The 17,409-nt window shown below is 42.6% G+C and overlaps 1 protein-coding gene across 5 annotated transcripts; it reads right to left on the bottom strand.

The window, feature by feature from the left end:
* Positions 1–1,365: 1,365 nt before the first annotated feature.
* Positions 1,366–17,070, bottom strand: im:7136398 (schwannomin-interacting protein 1). 5 transcript variants are annotated; one of them, XM_040150430.1, is made up of 5 exons: positions 16,988–17,070; positions 10,580–10,776; positions 6,071–6,184; positions 4,275–4,386; positions 1,366–4,042 (listed from the first exon to the last, which is right to left on the bottom strand). In XM_040150430.1, exons 2-5 carry the CDS (start codon positions 10,766–10,768, stop codon positions 3,948–3,950), a joined length of 510 nt encoding a protein of 169 aa, XP_040006364.1. In that variant the 5' UTR covers positions 10,769–10,776; positions 16,988–17,070; the 3' UTR covers positions 1,366–3,947. The 5 variants fall into 5 exon arrangements, with proteins under 5 accessions (XP_040006364.1, XP_040006363.1, XP_040006362.1 ...); XM_040150429.1 differs by lacking the exon at positions 16,988–17,070 and adding an exon at positions 13,509–13,771; XM_040150428.1 differs by lacking the exon at positions 16,988–17,070 and adding an exon at positions 13,543–13,771.
* Positions 17,071–17,409: the final 339 nt, after the last annotated feature.

Genomic DNA, 17,409 nt, shown 5'->3' with positions numbered 1-17,409 from the left:
ATATTTCAGATTAATGTTTACATTCACAAATACATTTGTAATTAATTTTATTTACATTTTAAAATACATCTCTAAATACTCTTAAAGTCACAGTGAAACGAAAAACAATCTCCACTTTGTTAACTACTTTTCAGGACAAAATATTATTCAGCACTTCTGAACAATCCCTCTCTGTTACATCTCACATTGACATAAAGCATGCTCCATTATTTTTACACTCTCATAATAACGTTTCAGTGTGACTTTAAATATTTGTGTGTGAATAAAAAAAAGTAAAAAAAAAGACATTTTCCCTTTACACCCTTTACAGTACATTGCCCTCCATTAATATGACATTCAGCTTCTTATCACAGATCAATGTTAGAAAATGTGGAAATAATCGATATCAAAATATAATTTCTTTTTAAGGCACCGGAGGACATTGCTAGTGGTTTCTAAAAGCCACGGTTTAGATCATCTAAGTGTCCTTGGCTGGTTTACAAACCAAAGGTAAATTGCCGCAGTTGGATGAAAACAAACCCTTAAAAACGTTCAGGAGCTAATTGGAACAGCATGGCGTTAAGGTGGACAACCATGTGGTGACATGAACACCAAGGTAAAAGAGGAATCATCACAGACAATTGGCTATATTAAGTGGATTATTCCCTTCCATTTCCTACAAGTAAACAATAGCATAATGGCTGCCTGTACCTGAAGTGTTTAGCATCAGTTAAAGAGGAATGCCACCAAAATTTCAAAATCCTTTTCTTGTTTTATGCATTTTTTGTGATATTAATATCATAAATTTTAAATGAATTTAAAAAGGCAGCTAACAGACTGTAAATACTTTTAAACTTTTAGCACAAATGGACGGCCTTGTTCTGGTACCTTTTTACTCTTAGGTACAAAGGACTGTCTGAGAATTTTACATTTGCTCAGTAATGTCACCATATATCAAAACAAAATTTGGCGAAATTCCCCTTTTGTTTTGTGTTTTTAGGAAGAAAAAACAAACAAGATATAACAACCAAACCAAAAAAGGTATCAGTTGTCTTGCTACAAATGCTGTATTGGTTTACTGTTCCCTTCTTATACCAGGCAAAAGTAAGAAAGAAAAAAACACAATAAAACTTCAATAAGTTAAGTTAGAAATGACCCTTTTTTCTGATAGCGTTGGACTCCTTTTGTCTCACTACGAAAGTAATATGGACTTTTCTATTTTGTGATGAGGCTCAAAGAAAAAAATTTGATCCCAAAGTTTTCATTCAGTTGTGGTGACCCTTAAATCTAAATGTAGTCCGGATGTCAAAGTGCTCAACTGGTTTGATTTCCACCAGAGAGGGAAACTGAGCGAACTCGCTGATGGACCTGAGATAAAAAATCATCTTTTTTTTTTTTTTTTTTTCCATCAGCAAACACAAATTGAAATGAACAGACTCCATCACAACATGTACGTGTCCTACATTAAAGTTCAATGCAAAAAGAGTTGTTCCAACTAGACTGTTTGAACACGTAAAAAAGAAGGATTTTTATCATAAGTTCCACATGCTCCGGTTGCTACCTGCCTGAAGTTTTAGTTCTTGTACATTACTGAAGGTTTCGTCCTTTTTTCTTCGACAACACCAGCGTTTGTTTCTTGAAAGCATCTCGAAGCCCCTGAAAACCACTTTTTTCTTCTTTTACATTAAATGTTTACGGCTAAATAAGCAACAATTAAAGTAAGTTTGGAAAAAAAAAACATCAACACTCATTATTAATTAAGCATGAAACACACGAAAAAACGGAGCTTATCTGCTTCATCAGAACCGCGTGAGTGTGGTTTAATCACATTTGATTGACATTAGCCATCAGACCCTGAATCAAATATTGCTCAAAGTTTGACTGGTGGATGGAAATGCGCGTCCTGCGCCCTTCAAACAAGTGAGAAGAGCTCGGAAAAAACAACGCTAACCAAAGTTCCTTACGTGAAATAATCAAAACTGCTCGAACTCTGACGGAAAATAGCGTGGGCGTGTGTTCACACCCTCATCTTTTAAAACTAGGTTTTTTGTTTTGCTTAGCGATTGTCTTCTGATGATGTTACTGCTTCTGTTTGGGTCCCATTAGCATTTGGAAATCACTGCGGCCATATTTGTTTTATGGTGGATCTCCACTAATACGCGACCGATTTACACTCAGCCACGTCACGCGCCTTGGGAAGCGGATATCAAAAAAGCCAAGTGCAGAGGCAACCGATGCACACTAGAGATCGACATCCAAGCGGCCTTTTCCGTGAAAGCATCTGTCTCTCCAGGAATAACTACGTAAGCGCTCTGTGGAAGTGAGACGCTCGCTGCGTCTGTCCTCTGTGATAGTAGCGACACTAGCGACACTGAAACGAAACCGAGATGAGCCATTTCTGACACGCTTGCACAACCAAACCAAAGCATCGGGCTGATAATCTAAACAGAGTGGGGGTGAAACTCGCACCCTGACAAACCCGTCCCCTGAAAGTTTCGTTTATTTGTGACTTTGGAGGTTTTGCGGGAAACCTAACTGCTTGTGGGGATTATATTCACTAGCAGAGCAAGTTTTTCCAGTTGATGAAGTGTTGCGCTCTCGTACTGGACAAAAATCGTAGGAAGGTGGTCAGCGTGGATGGATGGATGTATAGAGCTCAGGACTTAAACACCAGGGTCCGGGGTTCGCGTCTTGTGACCCACCTGTTTCAAGGTTCAAGCTACTGAAACACATGGTTAAAGATCTGGAAATACTTGTAGTTTTGGTTAAATATTAAAACGACACTTAAGCTGGCTTTATACTCCGTCCAAGCTGCTTGTTGGATGGGAGGGTAGCTTCGGACACCAACTCCCACCACACCCTCCGGACACTGGGTTGGGGTCAGGTCAGCCGTGCGGAGGTGGGAAAGTACGCTGGCTTTGAAACTACTCGTGGCACTTTACAGGTGAACAACAGACTGCATCACTGTGAACAGGAGAGACTCTGACCTGCTTAATCCAGGTAGCAATTCATTTCTTGCTGTTGTAAATTGGTCGCATATGACCAGAACCTTTAGGAGATGAAGAGGATTGTAATAGATTATAAATCCAGACGTCAATGATCCTTCTCGTACGGTTTTTCGATGGATCTGAGCAAATGACGTCCGAGTCCATCCAAACGTTGTTTCTGTCTGAAACCGAGTGAGATACTGTACAGCTCCTCCTTCCTTTGATGTTACTCGCGATCAGGAAGTGTCACCTGCTAATCATCCATGCATGATGAGAACTATGTCTAGTTTTCTTAACTGTAAAAACTGGCCACCCAGTCTATTAGCCCAAAATGATTTCTATACTATTGTGCTATTTCCACTCCCAGCGTCTACCTTCATTTCCAGGTACAATAGAAAAAACCTGAAAACACAGATCCTGAGTAGCTTATCAGAGGGACCAAAGCACCAACACGAGTCAAATGGCTGACTGCAGTTTAGAAGAAATTGTGACGGAATCTGTGTTGGAGAGCTGTGTTGTGTTTGTCCTTCTTCTGGATGTTTTACAGGCCTCGTAGTCGCGACTAGCTCCTCGCTAGCCAGAAGCTGATCGGAGATGTTGACGAATGGTTTTGGTCTCCCAACGATCCAACTGAAATCTTTGTTGATTTGTCCGTGGTTACTTCTTCTTGTCGTTTCATGTCAACCTGCTGTCGTGTACTCTCATATGAACTTTTCCATTTGGGGGGTTTTTGGGTTATTCAATTTTCCTTCAACTCGACCATCCACTCCTATCTCCCTCTTGTTGCTCCGCACGCTGGAGATTCGTCAGTTTCTATAAATTAGCAGGTTGGCTAACGTTTCGTTGAATTGAACGACTTCTGGTCTGACGTGGACGAGCAGCTCAACCTGGTCCCAGAATGAGCAAATGTCCACGTTAATGTGGAGAAAACTCGAAGGCTTGGTTGAGTTTGTGTGGATCGTCCGGTCTGTGGTCCCGGTGTTAGGTCAGGTCCTGGACGTCCAGGAGCATGGCGTCCTGCTTCGTCCTCAGCTGGTCCCGTACCAACAGGTGGGCCACCAGCTCGGAGCTCAGAGCTGGAAGAAAACCACCAAAAAAAGAACTAGCTGAGGGACGATTCAGCAACTTTTAATGGCCACGGTCTAAATGAATGTGAATAACTTTTATTCTGAAAACACAGAACTCAAGGAGAACAGCAGAACTGACCTGTAGCTACATTACAACAACACATCTGATGACACGCTCATTCCCTAGCCCCCCCAGCCCCTGTGTGTGTGTGTGTGTGTGTGTGTGTGTGTGTGTACGTACCATGTACATCCTGTTGAAGTGATGCTCTCAAGCTGCTGAGCTGCTGCACTGAACACTCCTGCAACTCCCAACGCTCCAGATGTTTCCGCTTAGCAACACCGCTGCTGCCGGCCTTACGATGCGCACACACACGCACACGCACGCACACACACACACACGCACACAGTTATCAACTGAACACACCACTTCCTATACAGGGTTTCTGCAGGTTCACCAAGTTAGATTTAAGACTTATACAGACCGTTTTAATACTACAGAGAAAGTAGCTTAATACCTGTTTCACCATCAAACCGTTGAAAGGCAATTATTTCCAGCAGTATATAACATGAATTCCTAAAGATATTAGAGCTGCAGCTATCGACTATTTTCATCATGGAATAATCTGCCGATTCTTTTTTTAAAAATGCCAGAAAACTGCGAAAAATGCCGGGTCAACTAATTTTCCCTCAGGCCAGGCTGACGTCTTCAAATGCCTTGTTTTGTCTGATCAACAGTTTAAAACACAAAGATATTCAGTTCACTATCATGTGTGACAAGGACAAGCATCACATACTCACGTCTGAGACGCTACAAACAGAAAATATTTGAATCTTAAAACCATTGTCGATTATCAGATTAGTTGCTGATTATTTATTCATTTATTTATATTCAACAGCGACTATAAGCCAAAGACATAACACAAATTAGGGTAAAAGCAGTAGATTTCATTGTCAACATTTACATCTAGGTGTGACAGTGTTTTTCTGTTGATCAACTAATCAATTAATTGACTTATCGTTGGAGCTCTGAATGATATGACTCATTGAATTAATGTGATCTGGACCCAGATGAGCGACAGAAAATGGATGGATCAACCAATAAAAATGATTCATTCTTTTTAGAACTAATATCATTAGATGATGAGTCCACTGAAAGTAAATTAACGGCAACCCTTTGGATACTCGATTAATCAGTTCAGTCAATTTTCAAATAAATAAACTGAACATTTGCTGGTTTTAGCAACGAAACGTAAAGATTTCTGTCATATACAATAGTCAATGAAATATATTTGAATTTTGGACTGATGGACAAAACAAGGGGGTGACAGCAGACAAGAGAACATATTTACAGGCTCTCTTCCGGTTTTACAAAGTTCACAAAGGTCTTGAATATTTTTGCTGTGGACAGTAAAATTAGTTATAACCTCTGGTTGTCAGGAGGCTCAGCAACTCATGATGGACAAGAGTCGATTTTAGCAAAAAACGTCCATTAACAAGCGGATCATTTATTTTAATTGGTTGACCTGTGTCTCTTCTCTGGGTCCAGAGACACAAAACAACTCAAACATCGTTTTGCGTCTCTGTGGTCGTTGTGAGTTGCTTCTTAGTCTTTCAACTGAGCTCTTTTAACACGGAATATAAACAGACGCTTCAAACTAAAGCTCTGGTCCAGGGGCCCCCTGATCCCTCTGGCACCAGGACCTGTGTCCTTTAGGCCATTGATTAAGTGATTACTAGGGATTATTGGTCCACACAACTGAGAAGTCCTGACAAAAATGTGATATAAATAACAATAAACGCATGTACTTAATAAATAATTCTAGGTCTTATTGGTGGTATTGGTGCACACTGCAGAAACCCTGCATTCAAGATGTTTTAAGACCTTCTAAGGCCTTTTATTTTATTTTATTTTATTTTTCTGAGGGAACTGAATCCCTGCTTCTTAAGACCGTGGGGGACCTGAAGACAAACCCCGCTCTAATCGTCTTCATTTCCTCTGTTACTTATTTCGTTCTTGCTTTTCATCCTTCCTTTCACCTCCTTCTCCTTCTGTTCAGCCAGCAGCTGGTCTCTCAGCGTCCTCAGAGCCGTGGCCACTTCCTGTTTCAGCCCGGCGGCATGGCAGCCGTTGTGCCCTGTTCCCATGGAAACCTGATGGCGAGGTAAGGTCAGCGGTCAGATGAAGGCCAACGATTACACAGACTTTGAGCAGTTTAGTCAAACAAATACAAAGATCTACGTGACTTCTCCAAAGGTCCGACATAAAGGTTAAATTGAGAAGCGGCTGCGTTTCGATAGTATTCAAGGACTCGTGCAGCCGGACATTTAGATCATTCACCCTGAAGATACTTCCAGGCTTCTGTAGAGTTTCCGTGCTCAGATTTGGCTGAATAAAAGTTCATTTTCACACCATAATGAAACAGGAGTGGGAGGGTCACATTCAAGGGCATTAAACGCTCGAGTACGATGTGCTACACAATCAGCCGTAGGGCCGGGTATCGAACCTCAACACGGGATCGGAATCCTAAACTGTCCCGGACGGAAAGTTGACGTCAGACGTCTCGTCAGGTTCAGGATCTTGTTGTCTTCTTCGTTGATCTGATGGGTTCTGATTTAAGTCTTTGCCGCAGTTTTAGGCCGTTTTTTATTTAGGCGGACGTCGTGCGCAGCTGCTTGTGTTTAGTCAACATCTGGCTAATTTGGCTTCTTTTGTTTTTGTGGTAAAACAAAATGTCTTTTTGTCATTTCAAGTGTCTCGTGTCAGATAAAATCCAGATGGGATTTTAGACTCTCTTGTTTACACGGTCACATATCTGCGTCTGTGTTGTTCAAATCTCAAATCAGATCACAGTCCTCCTGTGTTTTTGTAGATCAGGGTCAGTCCAGTCCAGAAGGAGTTGGTGATGCACCTGAAGCTGTTCGACAACTGACGAAACCACCAGAAGAAGAAAAACTTCGGATCTTTAGCAGTTTAGTTTCAAGAGTCGTGTTTGTGAACTACAAGACAAGAGTTTTATCGTCTTCACGGCTCTAGGTCACGTCGCTCTCTCGGTCCCACAGATGGTTCAGTGGGGGAACTGATCAGGGATCGGATAAACGCTCGTTGCGTCGACAAGTCTGGAGCCGTTTCTCCTTGTTGCTTTAATGAAACAGAACAACAGCTCATTTTATTTCAGTGAAACGTCAGCTGCCGTTCTCACGAGGACAGAGCAGACAAGACCGAAAATCCACACCCTGTTACTGACACGGTTACGCTACGGGAGTACGGAAGATTACAGATGCGTTTACACTTTTTCAACATCTGGACAGAATGTGTCCAAAGTCTCCTCCAGAGGTGGCTCCAGCGCTCACATTTCAGTCAGCTTTGAACGCTTCTTGGAGGCATCTAGACTGAGCTTATTAGAGATGAGGCAGACATCTGAGTCACCCAAGACACGTGAGGTGACTCTGCAAATGGGGTCAGAAACACTATTGTTCTGACTGGCCGCGGAACTCGAGTATGGCATCGACACTAGTACCAGAAAATGTCATGGACAGCCAGCCCCGGTCAGCAGTAATGTAGAACAGACAGAAAGTGACCTTTTTGGTGGTTCCTTCCTCCTCGTCTTCGCTGTCGCTGTTGTTGATGAAGCACAGCTGCAGGTTTCTGTGGTTGTGAAATCTGTAAACAGAAAATAAACATCCTGAAACTCCGACGGCAGGAGAGCAGAAGGTGGTGTTTGGTTGGTGCTGCTGGTGTTCACCTCCACGGCACTTCTGAACCCCCCCAGTGTTGAAACTCTTTACGCAACGTTACTCTGACCTGTTTATTCCCTTTCACGGTTTCACTTTTTGTTTGGTTTTTTTGAGCTTCTCCTGCCAGTCGAGCTTAAGCAACTTTCCATAAAGTCTGTTAAAGTCTGATCACAGCAGCAAAAGTTTGCAAATTTCTGGATTTACTCAAACTGATTCGATGTCGTTCTCAGTTGTTTTACAAATTTCAGAAACATATTCAGTTGTGCTGAAAACAATAAGCGGAATTTAAAAAATTCATCAACAACCGTTTTGATAACTGACACTTTCTGGTTCCCAAGGATTCGCTGCTTTCCTCAGATTTACGAAACTATCATTGTTATTGTTGTTAATGACAATAACGATGATCATAATACGCTTTATTTATACAGCACTTTTCATAACACAGATATAACACGACTGCTTTGACAAACAGTACATTGGTGTTCAGGTTTGCTGCCTGTGAAGCCAAGTAAAACTGTTGTAACCTGGTCAATAACTATTAGATAGAAATGATTCTGTCTGGGCAGCAGCTTGCAATTATTTTTATATTCGATTAATCTGCCAGTTATTTTTTCAATTAATTGCTATTAAACAGTCTATTAAACATCGAAAAATGTAGTTGAACGTGACGTCTTCAGATGTCTTGCTTTGTTCGACCTAAATTCCAAAACAGCAGCAAATCTGGTCTTTTCAGAGTCTGAAATCTGAAAACATTGGCATTGTTTCACTGGTTTTCCTTGAAGAGTTAATTGATTATCCAAATAATTGCTTTTTTTTCTATTGAATTAATTGACGAATTGTTTCGGCTCTGATCCTGACGCCTTAAACAATAACAAAACCACGAATGTCACCCTGTGTTCAGTACAACGTCATTACACTGAACATACTGAGTTTTTCTGCGGCCTGAAGAATAATCAGACACAAATAAAAGATGAATTATGAGCTTTTAAACCGTCGTAAATCTGCAGACTGTGTGGCTCTGTGTTACCGTGACGTGACAACAGCGACCGGACACCTCCTGAGGTCTTCCTCCTCTTCCTCCCACACGTTTCTCCACACTCTCCCCTGGCTCTCGTCCATCCCCGCCCCCGTCCCCCTCTGCACGAAGACAGGATACCACAGTAATGACAATATTACCCCAGACAGATCCTCTGACATCACATGACCAATGAAACTGGTTTTACTGACATTTTCTAAAGGTTTCTGTAGGAAAACAAAGATTCTAGACAACTGGAAATGGCTGAAAATGGTGTTCAGGCCCTAAATAAATTCTGTGCTTCTTCACGGCATCAACACGTGGATCTTATGGATTCAAGAAAAGCCGCCAGACTGATCACAAATCAGAGCAACAGAAGACGAAATGTCTGAATTGAAGCACAGAGAGATCTGATCTGAGGCCTGTCTACTGAAGCAAAGAGGAAACTGCTGTTGGGAGGTTTTCAGACAACTAAGTTATCATTATACCACCAGAGAATGTACAAATATGCAGCCACAATAAACACACAGTGTCGATAATGTCAGGGTGGTTTGACCGTCTCATTCTTCTTATTTTAGCTCCTCCACAGTCAGAGATGGATTAACAGCCACAACAACATGTTCTCATCCTTTTCGTAATGTAACCAGACGGGGACAAAAATAACAACAAGGGGGGCAAACGGCAGGAAAACGTGAGAGCCTCTTTCAAGAAGGGGGGGGGGTCAAATGTCTTCAGACTGCAGTTGAACTTCCTGGTTCCCTGCAGTGATAAACTGACCGTGATCAATATTCACTCTGTTCATCCACCGTGACCAACGAACGTCAGATGAACAAGTTGAAACGCTCCGATACGAAATAACGTCAGTGAACAGCTGCTGTTGGTAACTGCGCATGTCCTGCAGCCATGGACACACGATGAGACAACGGGCCCTGGACACAGAGGACCACACCCCCAGACTTAGAGAGACCTTCAGGTCATTTTTTTGTGTCATGGTGGCTGTTTTTCGTCTGTTCGTGGTCAAAATACAACCTCCTTACTTCCATTAGATGAGTCTGAGGCTCCTACTCATTAGAGGAGGAACCAGAATCACCACCTCGCGCTCGTCTGCCTCCACCAACTGGTCACGTTGCAGGAAATATGGTCTCGATCGTCCCGTCCGTCCCTGACTTGTGGCGTTGAATAATGGCCAGAAAAGTGTTTGTGCAGAACATTATGATGTCACAGTGAAGTTGAGCTTTGACCTGTTGGATATAAATTGTCATCACTTCATCATTTTAATCTATTAGACAGATAGCGTATGAAATTTTGAGTTATGGCCAAAATCATGTTTCGTGAGGTCACAGTGGCCTTGACCTTTGACCTTTGAGGACCAAATTCAAATCAGTTCATCCTTGAGTCCAAGTGAACGTTTGTGCCAAACTTGAACCAATCCCCTCGAGGCGTTCCTGAGATATCTCCTTCAGCAGAATGGGACGGACGGAGGGACGACCGGGAAACATAACGCCTCCGGCCACGACCGTCGCCGGCGCGGAGGCATAAAAATCTGCGGGACCGAAACTTTTTGAATACACAGCAGTAACAGAAAACCTTTCCAGTCAAAGCTCAGCGTCAACACTCTTCAGGGACAGAGAGAGAGAGACAGACACGGGCTTATGGGAAATGTAGTCTGTCTTTTTTTTTTTTTTTTTAGCATCGTAACCGCTAACAGCTAACCTTGCTTGGCTAACAGAACCACAGACTCAAACCCCGAAGCCCACGTCATCCAGTAAATACCACCGCTCTTCCTCATGGCTGACCTTCGCCCTTTCCCTCCTCTCCTGCTCCTGTTTCTCCAACTCAGCTATCCGCTGGCTCAGTTCCTCCCAGTGCATGATGGGAAGGTCCTGGTAGTCCACAGAGGACGCCGCTGCAATGTGATGATGAAGCTCTTTCTCCTCCTCCTCCTCCTCCTCCTTCTCCTCGGCCGTCTCTTTCTCTCCCTCCATCTTCCTCTCTGGAAAGAAACAACAGCACAAGATCAAGGAAAGTGAATAACAATAATGAAAAACGTCAAATGAAACTTCTGTGTTTTCATACATGAATGATAAATAAACAGCCGACTGTCAGACAGTAAATAAACCCGCTGTGACATTTATGACGTCAAACTTATAGAGAAGTTGGGTTTAGTTTATACTGTATGTACGTACCAAGCTTAGATGATTACAAAATAGGCTTTACCTTCTACCGTAGTGGTAAAATTATAAAGTAAAAAGTAAATAATAAATGAGTTTCCCTGGGTACAGTGGTGGAAGAAGTATTTCGCCTTTTTACTTTGGTAAAAATGGCAATAACACAATGTAGAAATACTCCATTAAAAGCAAAAGTCCTGCATTAAAATAACTGATCAGGTAAGAGTGCAGATGAATGATCATCAATACAACTTACTTTAATTTAAATATTGAAAGTGGGGCTGCAACTAACGATAAATTCGAATCGTTTCATCTGCTGACACTGTTTTGTCTATAATAAGGGAAACAAATGTCCACTTCAACTCCTCACAGTCCGAGGTGACGTCCTCCAGCACGTCAAAGATAGAAACATTCGGTTTCCTTCTGTGCACGGCAAAGAAAAGCCTCAATTCTTCACATTTTAGGAGCTGGGAACAGCAAATGCCGATTCATTTTTCTGTTGATCAACTCATCGACTAATCGTTGAAGCTCTGATCAAAAGTCGCATCTGGGCAGATGTCATGTCAAAAGGTGTGTTGCTGCAGCGTTTCACGTTTTTAGATGTTTTTTTCTTTCCCTCCAGGCAACCTCACATATACAACTCTAACGTGAGGATCTGCTTCTTTTCCGTCTAATTATTTTAATTTTCTTTTGAACAATATTTATAATTATAATAATAATTTTGAGGCTGTGAATATTGGTTGGCATTGTGGGCTCTGGGCAATTGTGATTTGCATTTGTCGCTGTTTTCAGCATTTTTACAAACCAAACAATCACTTGATTTATGGAGAAAATAATCAGCAGATTAGCCGATAATGAAATCGATCATCAGTTGTAGCCATGTAGGAAAAATCTACTAAATTAGCTCCGTCCCAACCTCTGCTTACACACTAATCATCTAACGATGTAAAATGTATTATTATATCGGTCACAGGGAGATTTGCTGCATCGAGTGCTTTTACTTTTAATACTTAAAGTACATTTACCTGATCGTACTCACATAGTTTTACTTAAATAAGACTCTGGATGCAGGATTTTGACGTGTAATATTTTTACAGTTTGGCATTAGACCTGAAAACTTCCTCCAACACTTGGTAGAAAAGTCAAATAACCGGTCAATTAACGCATCAACATAAAGTCAGTGACAACTTTGACAGTCTATTCATCTTTTAAGTCCCTTTTAAGAGAAAAAAAAAATCTGGTTACAGCCTCTCAGATGTACATAATTGCTTTTTTTAATCCATCTGTCTATCTACCAATCAATCTATCCATCTGTTTATCAATCAATCAATCCATCCATCTCTTTATCAATCAATCCATCCATCTATCAGTCCATCTATCTGTTTATCAATCAATCAATCAATCAATCCATCCGTTTATCAATCAATCCATCCATCTGTTTATCAATCAATCCATCCATCTATCAGTCCATCTATCTGTTTATCAATCAATCCATCCATCTATCAGTCCATCCATCTGTTTATCAATCAATCAATCAATCAATCAATCAATCAATCAATCCATCTGTTTATCAATCAATCCATCCATCTGTTTATCAATCAATCCATCCATCTATCAGTCCACCCATCTGTTTATCAATCAATCAATCAATCTATCCTTCTGTTTATCAATCAATCAATCAATCCATCCATCTGTCTATCTACCAATCAATCAATCAATCTATCCATCTGTTTATCAATCCATCCATCTATCAGTCCATCTGTTTATCAATCAATCAATCAATCAATCCATCCATCTGTTTATCAACCAATCAATCAATCAATCAATCCATCCATCTGTTTATCAACCAATCAATCAATCAATCCATCCATCCATCTGTTTATCAATCCATCCATCTATCAGTCCATCCATCTGTTTATCAACCAATCAATCAATCCATCCATCCATCTGTTTATCAACCAATCAATCAATCAATCTATCCATCTGTTTATCAATCAATCAATCAATCAATCAATCCATCTGTTTATCAATCAATCCATCCATCTGTTTATCAATCAATCCATCCATCTATCAGTCCATCTATCTGTTTATCAATCAATCCATCCATCTATCAGTCCATCCATCTGTTTATCAATCAATCAATCAATCTATCCTCCTGTTTATCAATCAATCAATCAATCAATCCATCTGTTTATCAACCAATCAATCAATCAATCCATCCATCCATCTGTTTATCAATCAATCAATCAATCCATCCATCTGTTTATCAACCAATCAATCAATCCATCCATCCATCTGTTTATCAATCAATCAATCAATCCATCCATCTGTTTATCAATCAATCCATCCATCTATCTGTCTGTCGCAGTCCATGTCATCAGTTGTAGTTCGAGGTTCTTCTGTCACAGTTACAGTTGATATAAAACACATTTAACATGGTCACAAAACTTATCGAAATTCTGACAGTCTGGACTGAAGCGGTTTAAACTTCCTGCCGGGTCAGCGGAGCCGAAGCGTCGCCGCCGCAGACAGCTCTTCCCTGCCCGCAGTTGTTTACCAGCAGCGGCGGGACCTCGGAGGGCTCTACCCACCCACCAGTCACATCCAGACGGCCCCGGTTTTCTCCGACATGTCGCCGTCCGTCACACCGCGGCTCCCTGCGGCCCGCGGGCTTCGCTGTGCGGGGGCCGACCGCGGCTCCGAGCTGCGGACTTTTTACGGGAACATTGGAGGAAAGTTGGTTAAAAACAATAAATAAAAGTGGCCTAGAACTAGTTCAGCTCCGTCTGGAGGAAGGCAGGACCTTTCCTTTTCCTCCTCCTCCTCCTCCTCCCCCTCCTCACCCCTTCCGCTGTTCCCACTTTAACCTCTTGGCTTCGGCGGAGTGACGGAGGTTTGAACGGTTAACGGCACCGGTCGCAGGAGCCCATGTACCGGTGCTAGTTAAACTACTGGCTGTAGTTTAAATGGCGAGTAGACGCGCGACAACGTGTCCTCTGCGAAGCTCCGAATTCCCGCCACAGACAAAGTAAGAAGAAAAGTTAGACATGGCCGTAGACGTGGTTCAAACACCAGGGACCGTGGCCCCCTCCGCCCCGGTACGTACTAACACCCCCTCCCCCAGATTTACCAATTCATTTATACATTCACATATGATTCAATTATTGTTTGACAAGAAAAAATCTTGCAAGTTCATTTTGTCAGAGCTTTCAACCGCCCCTGAAAGTCTTCTTCAGCAGAGTTAGCTCGGTCGTCGTGTCGTCACCACTGAGCTCTCGTTTACGTCTCTTTGGTTGGTCGCTCCAGAAAAAAAGGAGTCTCTAAAAATTAAAAAAACAAAATCGACGAATCTGAACCCGTCGCCATTTTAACAGAGTTAGTCAATGATTAAAAAACTACAGTTCCCCAGGAAACGAAAGTCAGGCTCTAGCTGGTTTTTCGCTCTCATAATGCGGCGCTCCAGACAACGCGGAAGTCGAGATCTTCCAGGCTCCTTGAAAACGTACGATGAAAACACCGCTCAAAGTCGGGGGCCACTCCACCCACGCCGACCTCATGGAAAAGCAGCGGTCTGACGTCACGCAACAATGGCGGCGCCCGTGGAGACGTGCACTTTAAATAGTCCACCGTCAACGAAAAGCCAACCTAGCGTACGTTTGCCCGTATTTAATTCAAATAATTCACGCTAGCGTGAAAAAATTAGGTCGGTGTTATCGGGTTGCTAGACGATAAACAATCTCTGGAACTTACCTGCGCAAAAGTTCTTCTATAGTATGATTCTATAACTGTCTGATCTCTAGCAAACAAAACACAAACACCAGCTTGTCATGGTCAGCCATGTTTTTTGTTTACGTCTGGCGTCGCGCACCCGGTGCTCCGATGGCGCCTGATGGTTTCGAAAATCGCAAACTTCAACGGGGAAATTCCGACCTCCGACTTTGAATGACACGCAGCGCAAGTATCGAAATTCAGAGTTTGGTACTTTAATTTCTGCAGTTTAAAAGTCCGGCTGGGAAGCTTCATTAATGATAACGTAACATTTTAGAAGCTGATCATATGGTTTCTGTGTAAAACCTTAATTTGTGACTAAAGTTCTCAGATAACTGGAGTAAAAAGTACAATAGTTCTCTCTGAATTGTTGTGGACTACGAGGACAAAGTAGCCTAAAATGGAAATACTCCAGTAAAGAACAAGTACCTCAAATTTGTACATCAGTGCAGTGCCGAGGGGGCCAACCGGGTACGGGCTCGGGGCCCCCCGGACCAGAACCTCTGAATGAAGTGACTGTTAACATTTCTTGTTGGAAAGTGAATCAAACAACCACAGAGATGCACATTGACCTCAAGGTCTCTCAGTCTGGGGGACGTGGTCTTCGGTGGGGGGAAGGGTTTACATGTCTGTGTCCAGGGACCCGTCGTCTCACCGTGTGTCCATGGCTGCAGGACACGCGCAGTTACCAACAGCAGCTGTTCACTGACGGTATTTCATATCGGAGCATTTCAACTTGTTCATCTGACGTTCGTTCATTAAATGTGATAAACGGTTAATGTTCGTTATTTACATTTAGAGTTGATTTATAGTTATAATCAGTTCATTATTGTCAAGAACCAGAACTTTAACTTGACCCCCCCCCCTTTAAAAGTTTCTGGACCCGCCCCTGCTTGAGTAAACCTACTGGTCACGGCCTCGGTTTTCTTCCTGGAACCACGAACACGCATAAAAACGACCGGTCTCTGCTCCCGGGAGACAGTGTGAAGGGAAAGACATTAGATCATTTCTGACGGTAGAAATATGTTTGTTTTGTTTGTGTCCGAGTCTGGTTCAGGCCTCCGGTCTGCTCTCTGTTTTGGGGACGCTGGTGCCTCTGGAGGCACCGAAGGGGTTAAAGGCCGAGCCTCCCGGTGTCCTGTTTCACCATTTTTTGGAGATGACGACTCAAAGCAGATGGAGGATTTGGGGGATTCACAACAACAAGGGAAAACACCACAGCAGCCGTATTCCTAGAACATCGAGGCCCCAGCTTCTCTAGGATCTTCTGAGAAGCTTCCTGCCGGGAGTTTCCTTGTGTCTGTGCTTTCTGCTTTTACTCACAGTGAACAAAACACGAACTTATTCATGTTGCTGCACTTTTATGGTGAGTGCATTTCACAAAGCCAAGATCTTCCAACAAAACGTTTTTCCTTCTCAGACACTGTTTCGAGTAATTCATTCACGCCAGAGGTCGATTAACCGATGAGGCCACTGGCAGAAAATGATCCTGCAACTGTTTTTATAATTGGTTGATAGTTTAGCTCATGGTTTTTGACTGTTCCAGCGTCTCCAGACTGGGGAGTTTCTGCTTTTCCCTGTTTTTCATCACCGTTAAATTCCCATTTTTGGGGCTCGGACTGTCGGTGGGATAAAACAAAGCATTTTAACATGTGCTGTTGGACCCTGGGAAACTATGATGGACGCTGTTCCACAATTTCTGCCATTTATCGGTGTATTAATTGAAACAGAATTTTTTTTAAAAAAATCGATAATGAAATAGTATAATTACAACAGTTAGTTTCTACCCAGGGAATAAATATATCCATTGATGCCAAAAATACTTTTATTAAGCTGCTCAGAGGATAAAACGTAATTTATTTGACTGAATAAACCGATAAACTGAGCTATGAAACACAAGAATCTATTTGAACTAATAAAAAAAAAAAATTACCATTGGACGAAAATCCTCTGAGGTCACAGAAAAACTACTGGAATCCGATGCAGGTCTGGATCCGGTCTTTTGGTGCTTTTACAACTTTTATTTCATTTCATTAAAGTAAAATGGCTCAGTTTGTGTCTGCTGTTGTTTCCCTTCTTTAGATTTTCACATCTTTTTGTGACCATTTTGAAACAGAGAGAGAGAAAGAAAAAACCAGATTAGACAATAAGAAGTATCTGGGGATGAGTTCTGTGTTAGAATTATAATAAATCCTAATAAAACCGCTGTCCGCGTCCGGAAACCCGGCGAATTCCCTGTAAAACAAAGTCGACGCTTCACTTTCTCACCGTTCACGTTGCTCAGTCTGTCGGCTGCAGTTCCGCGCGCGGCCGGGCGGTGGCGCTGTTTTCACAGTTGGCCAACTACTTCTATTTGGCGAAGGACTATGTTGTAAAAACCTTTCAAACTGTGAATTATCGGTGACCCGGGGCCTCTCCCAGAGGGCCGCTCGGCGCGTTCGGGGACCGTGTGACCGCCTCCGCCCGAGGACTGTGGCCGGTCCGGGTTGGACCGTAGCGGACGGCTGCTCGGCGGTTTTCTGACCTGTGACTGGAGGTTTCGCTGCAAACCAAGTTAGCTCAACGGCTAATCCCAGAAGTCACGTCACCTGTGCGGACTCCGAGGAAAAGTTTCCCCGCCGAGCCGGGACAGCCGGGTGAGTTTTGACTCTGTGCGGCTACGGAACTTTGTGTCGAGTGTTTTTGCGCGG

Source organism: Xiphias gladius, chromosome 17 (assembly GCF_016859285.1).
Source record: "Xiphias gladius isolate SHS-SW01 ecotype Sanya breed wild chromosome 17, ASM1685928v1, whole genome shotgun sequence".
NCBI lineage: Eukaryota > Metazoa > Chordata > Actinopteri > Istiophoriformes > Xiphiidae > Xiphias > Xiphias gladius.
This window is presented reverse-complemented; position numbering and strand designations above follow the sequence as displayed.

What these genes read in the sequence shown, in the direction of transcription:
- im:7136398 (XM_040150426.1), bottom strand. Translation starts at nt 10,861, where the DNA reads ATGTATGAAAACACAGAAGTTTCATTTGACGTTTTTCATTATTGTTAT. An exon ending in CTGAACAGAAGGAGAAGGAG is followed by an intron (nt 4,387 to 6,070) that starts GTGAAAGGAAGG and finishes GCGCATCGTAAG; the next exon opens with GCCGGCAGCAGCGGTGTTGC. An exon ending in ACTTCAACAGGATGTACATG is followed by an intron (nt 4,043 to 4,274) that starts GTACGTACACAC and finishes GTTTTCTTCCAG; the next exon opens with CTCTGAGCTCCGAGCTGGTG.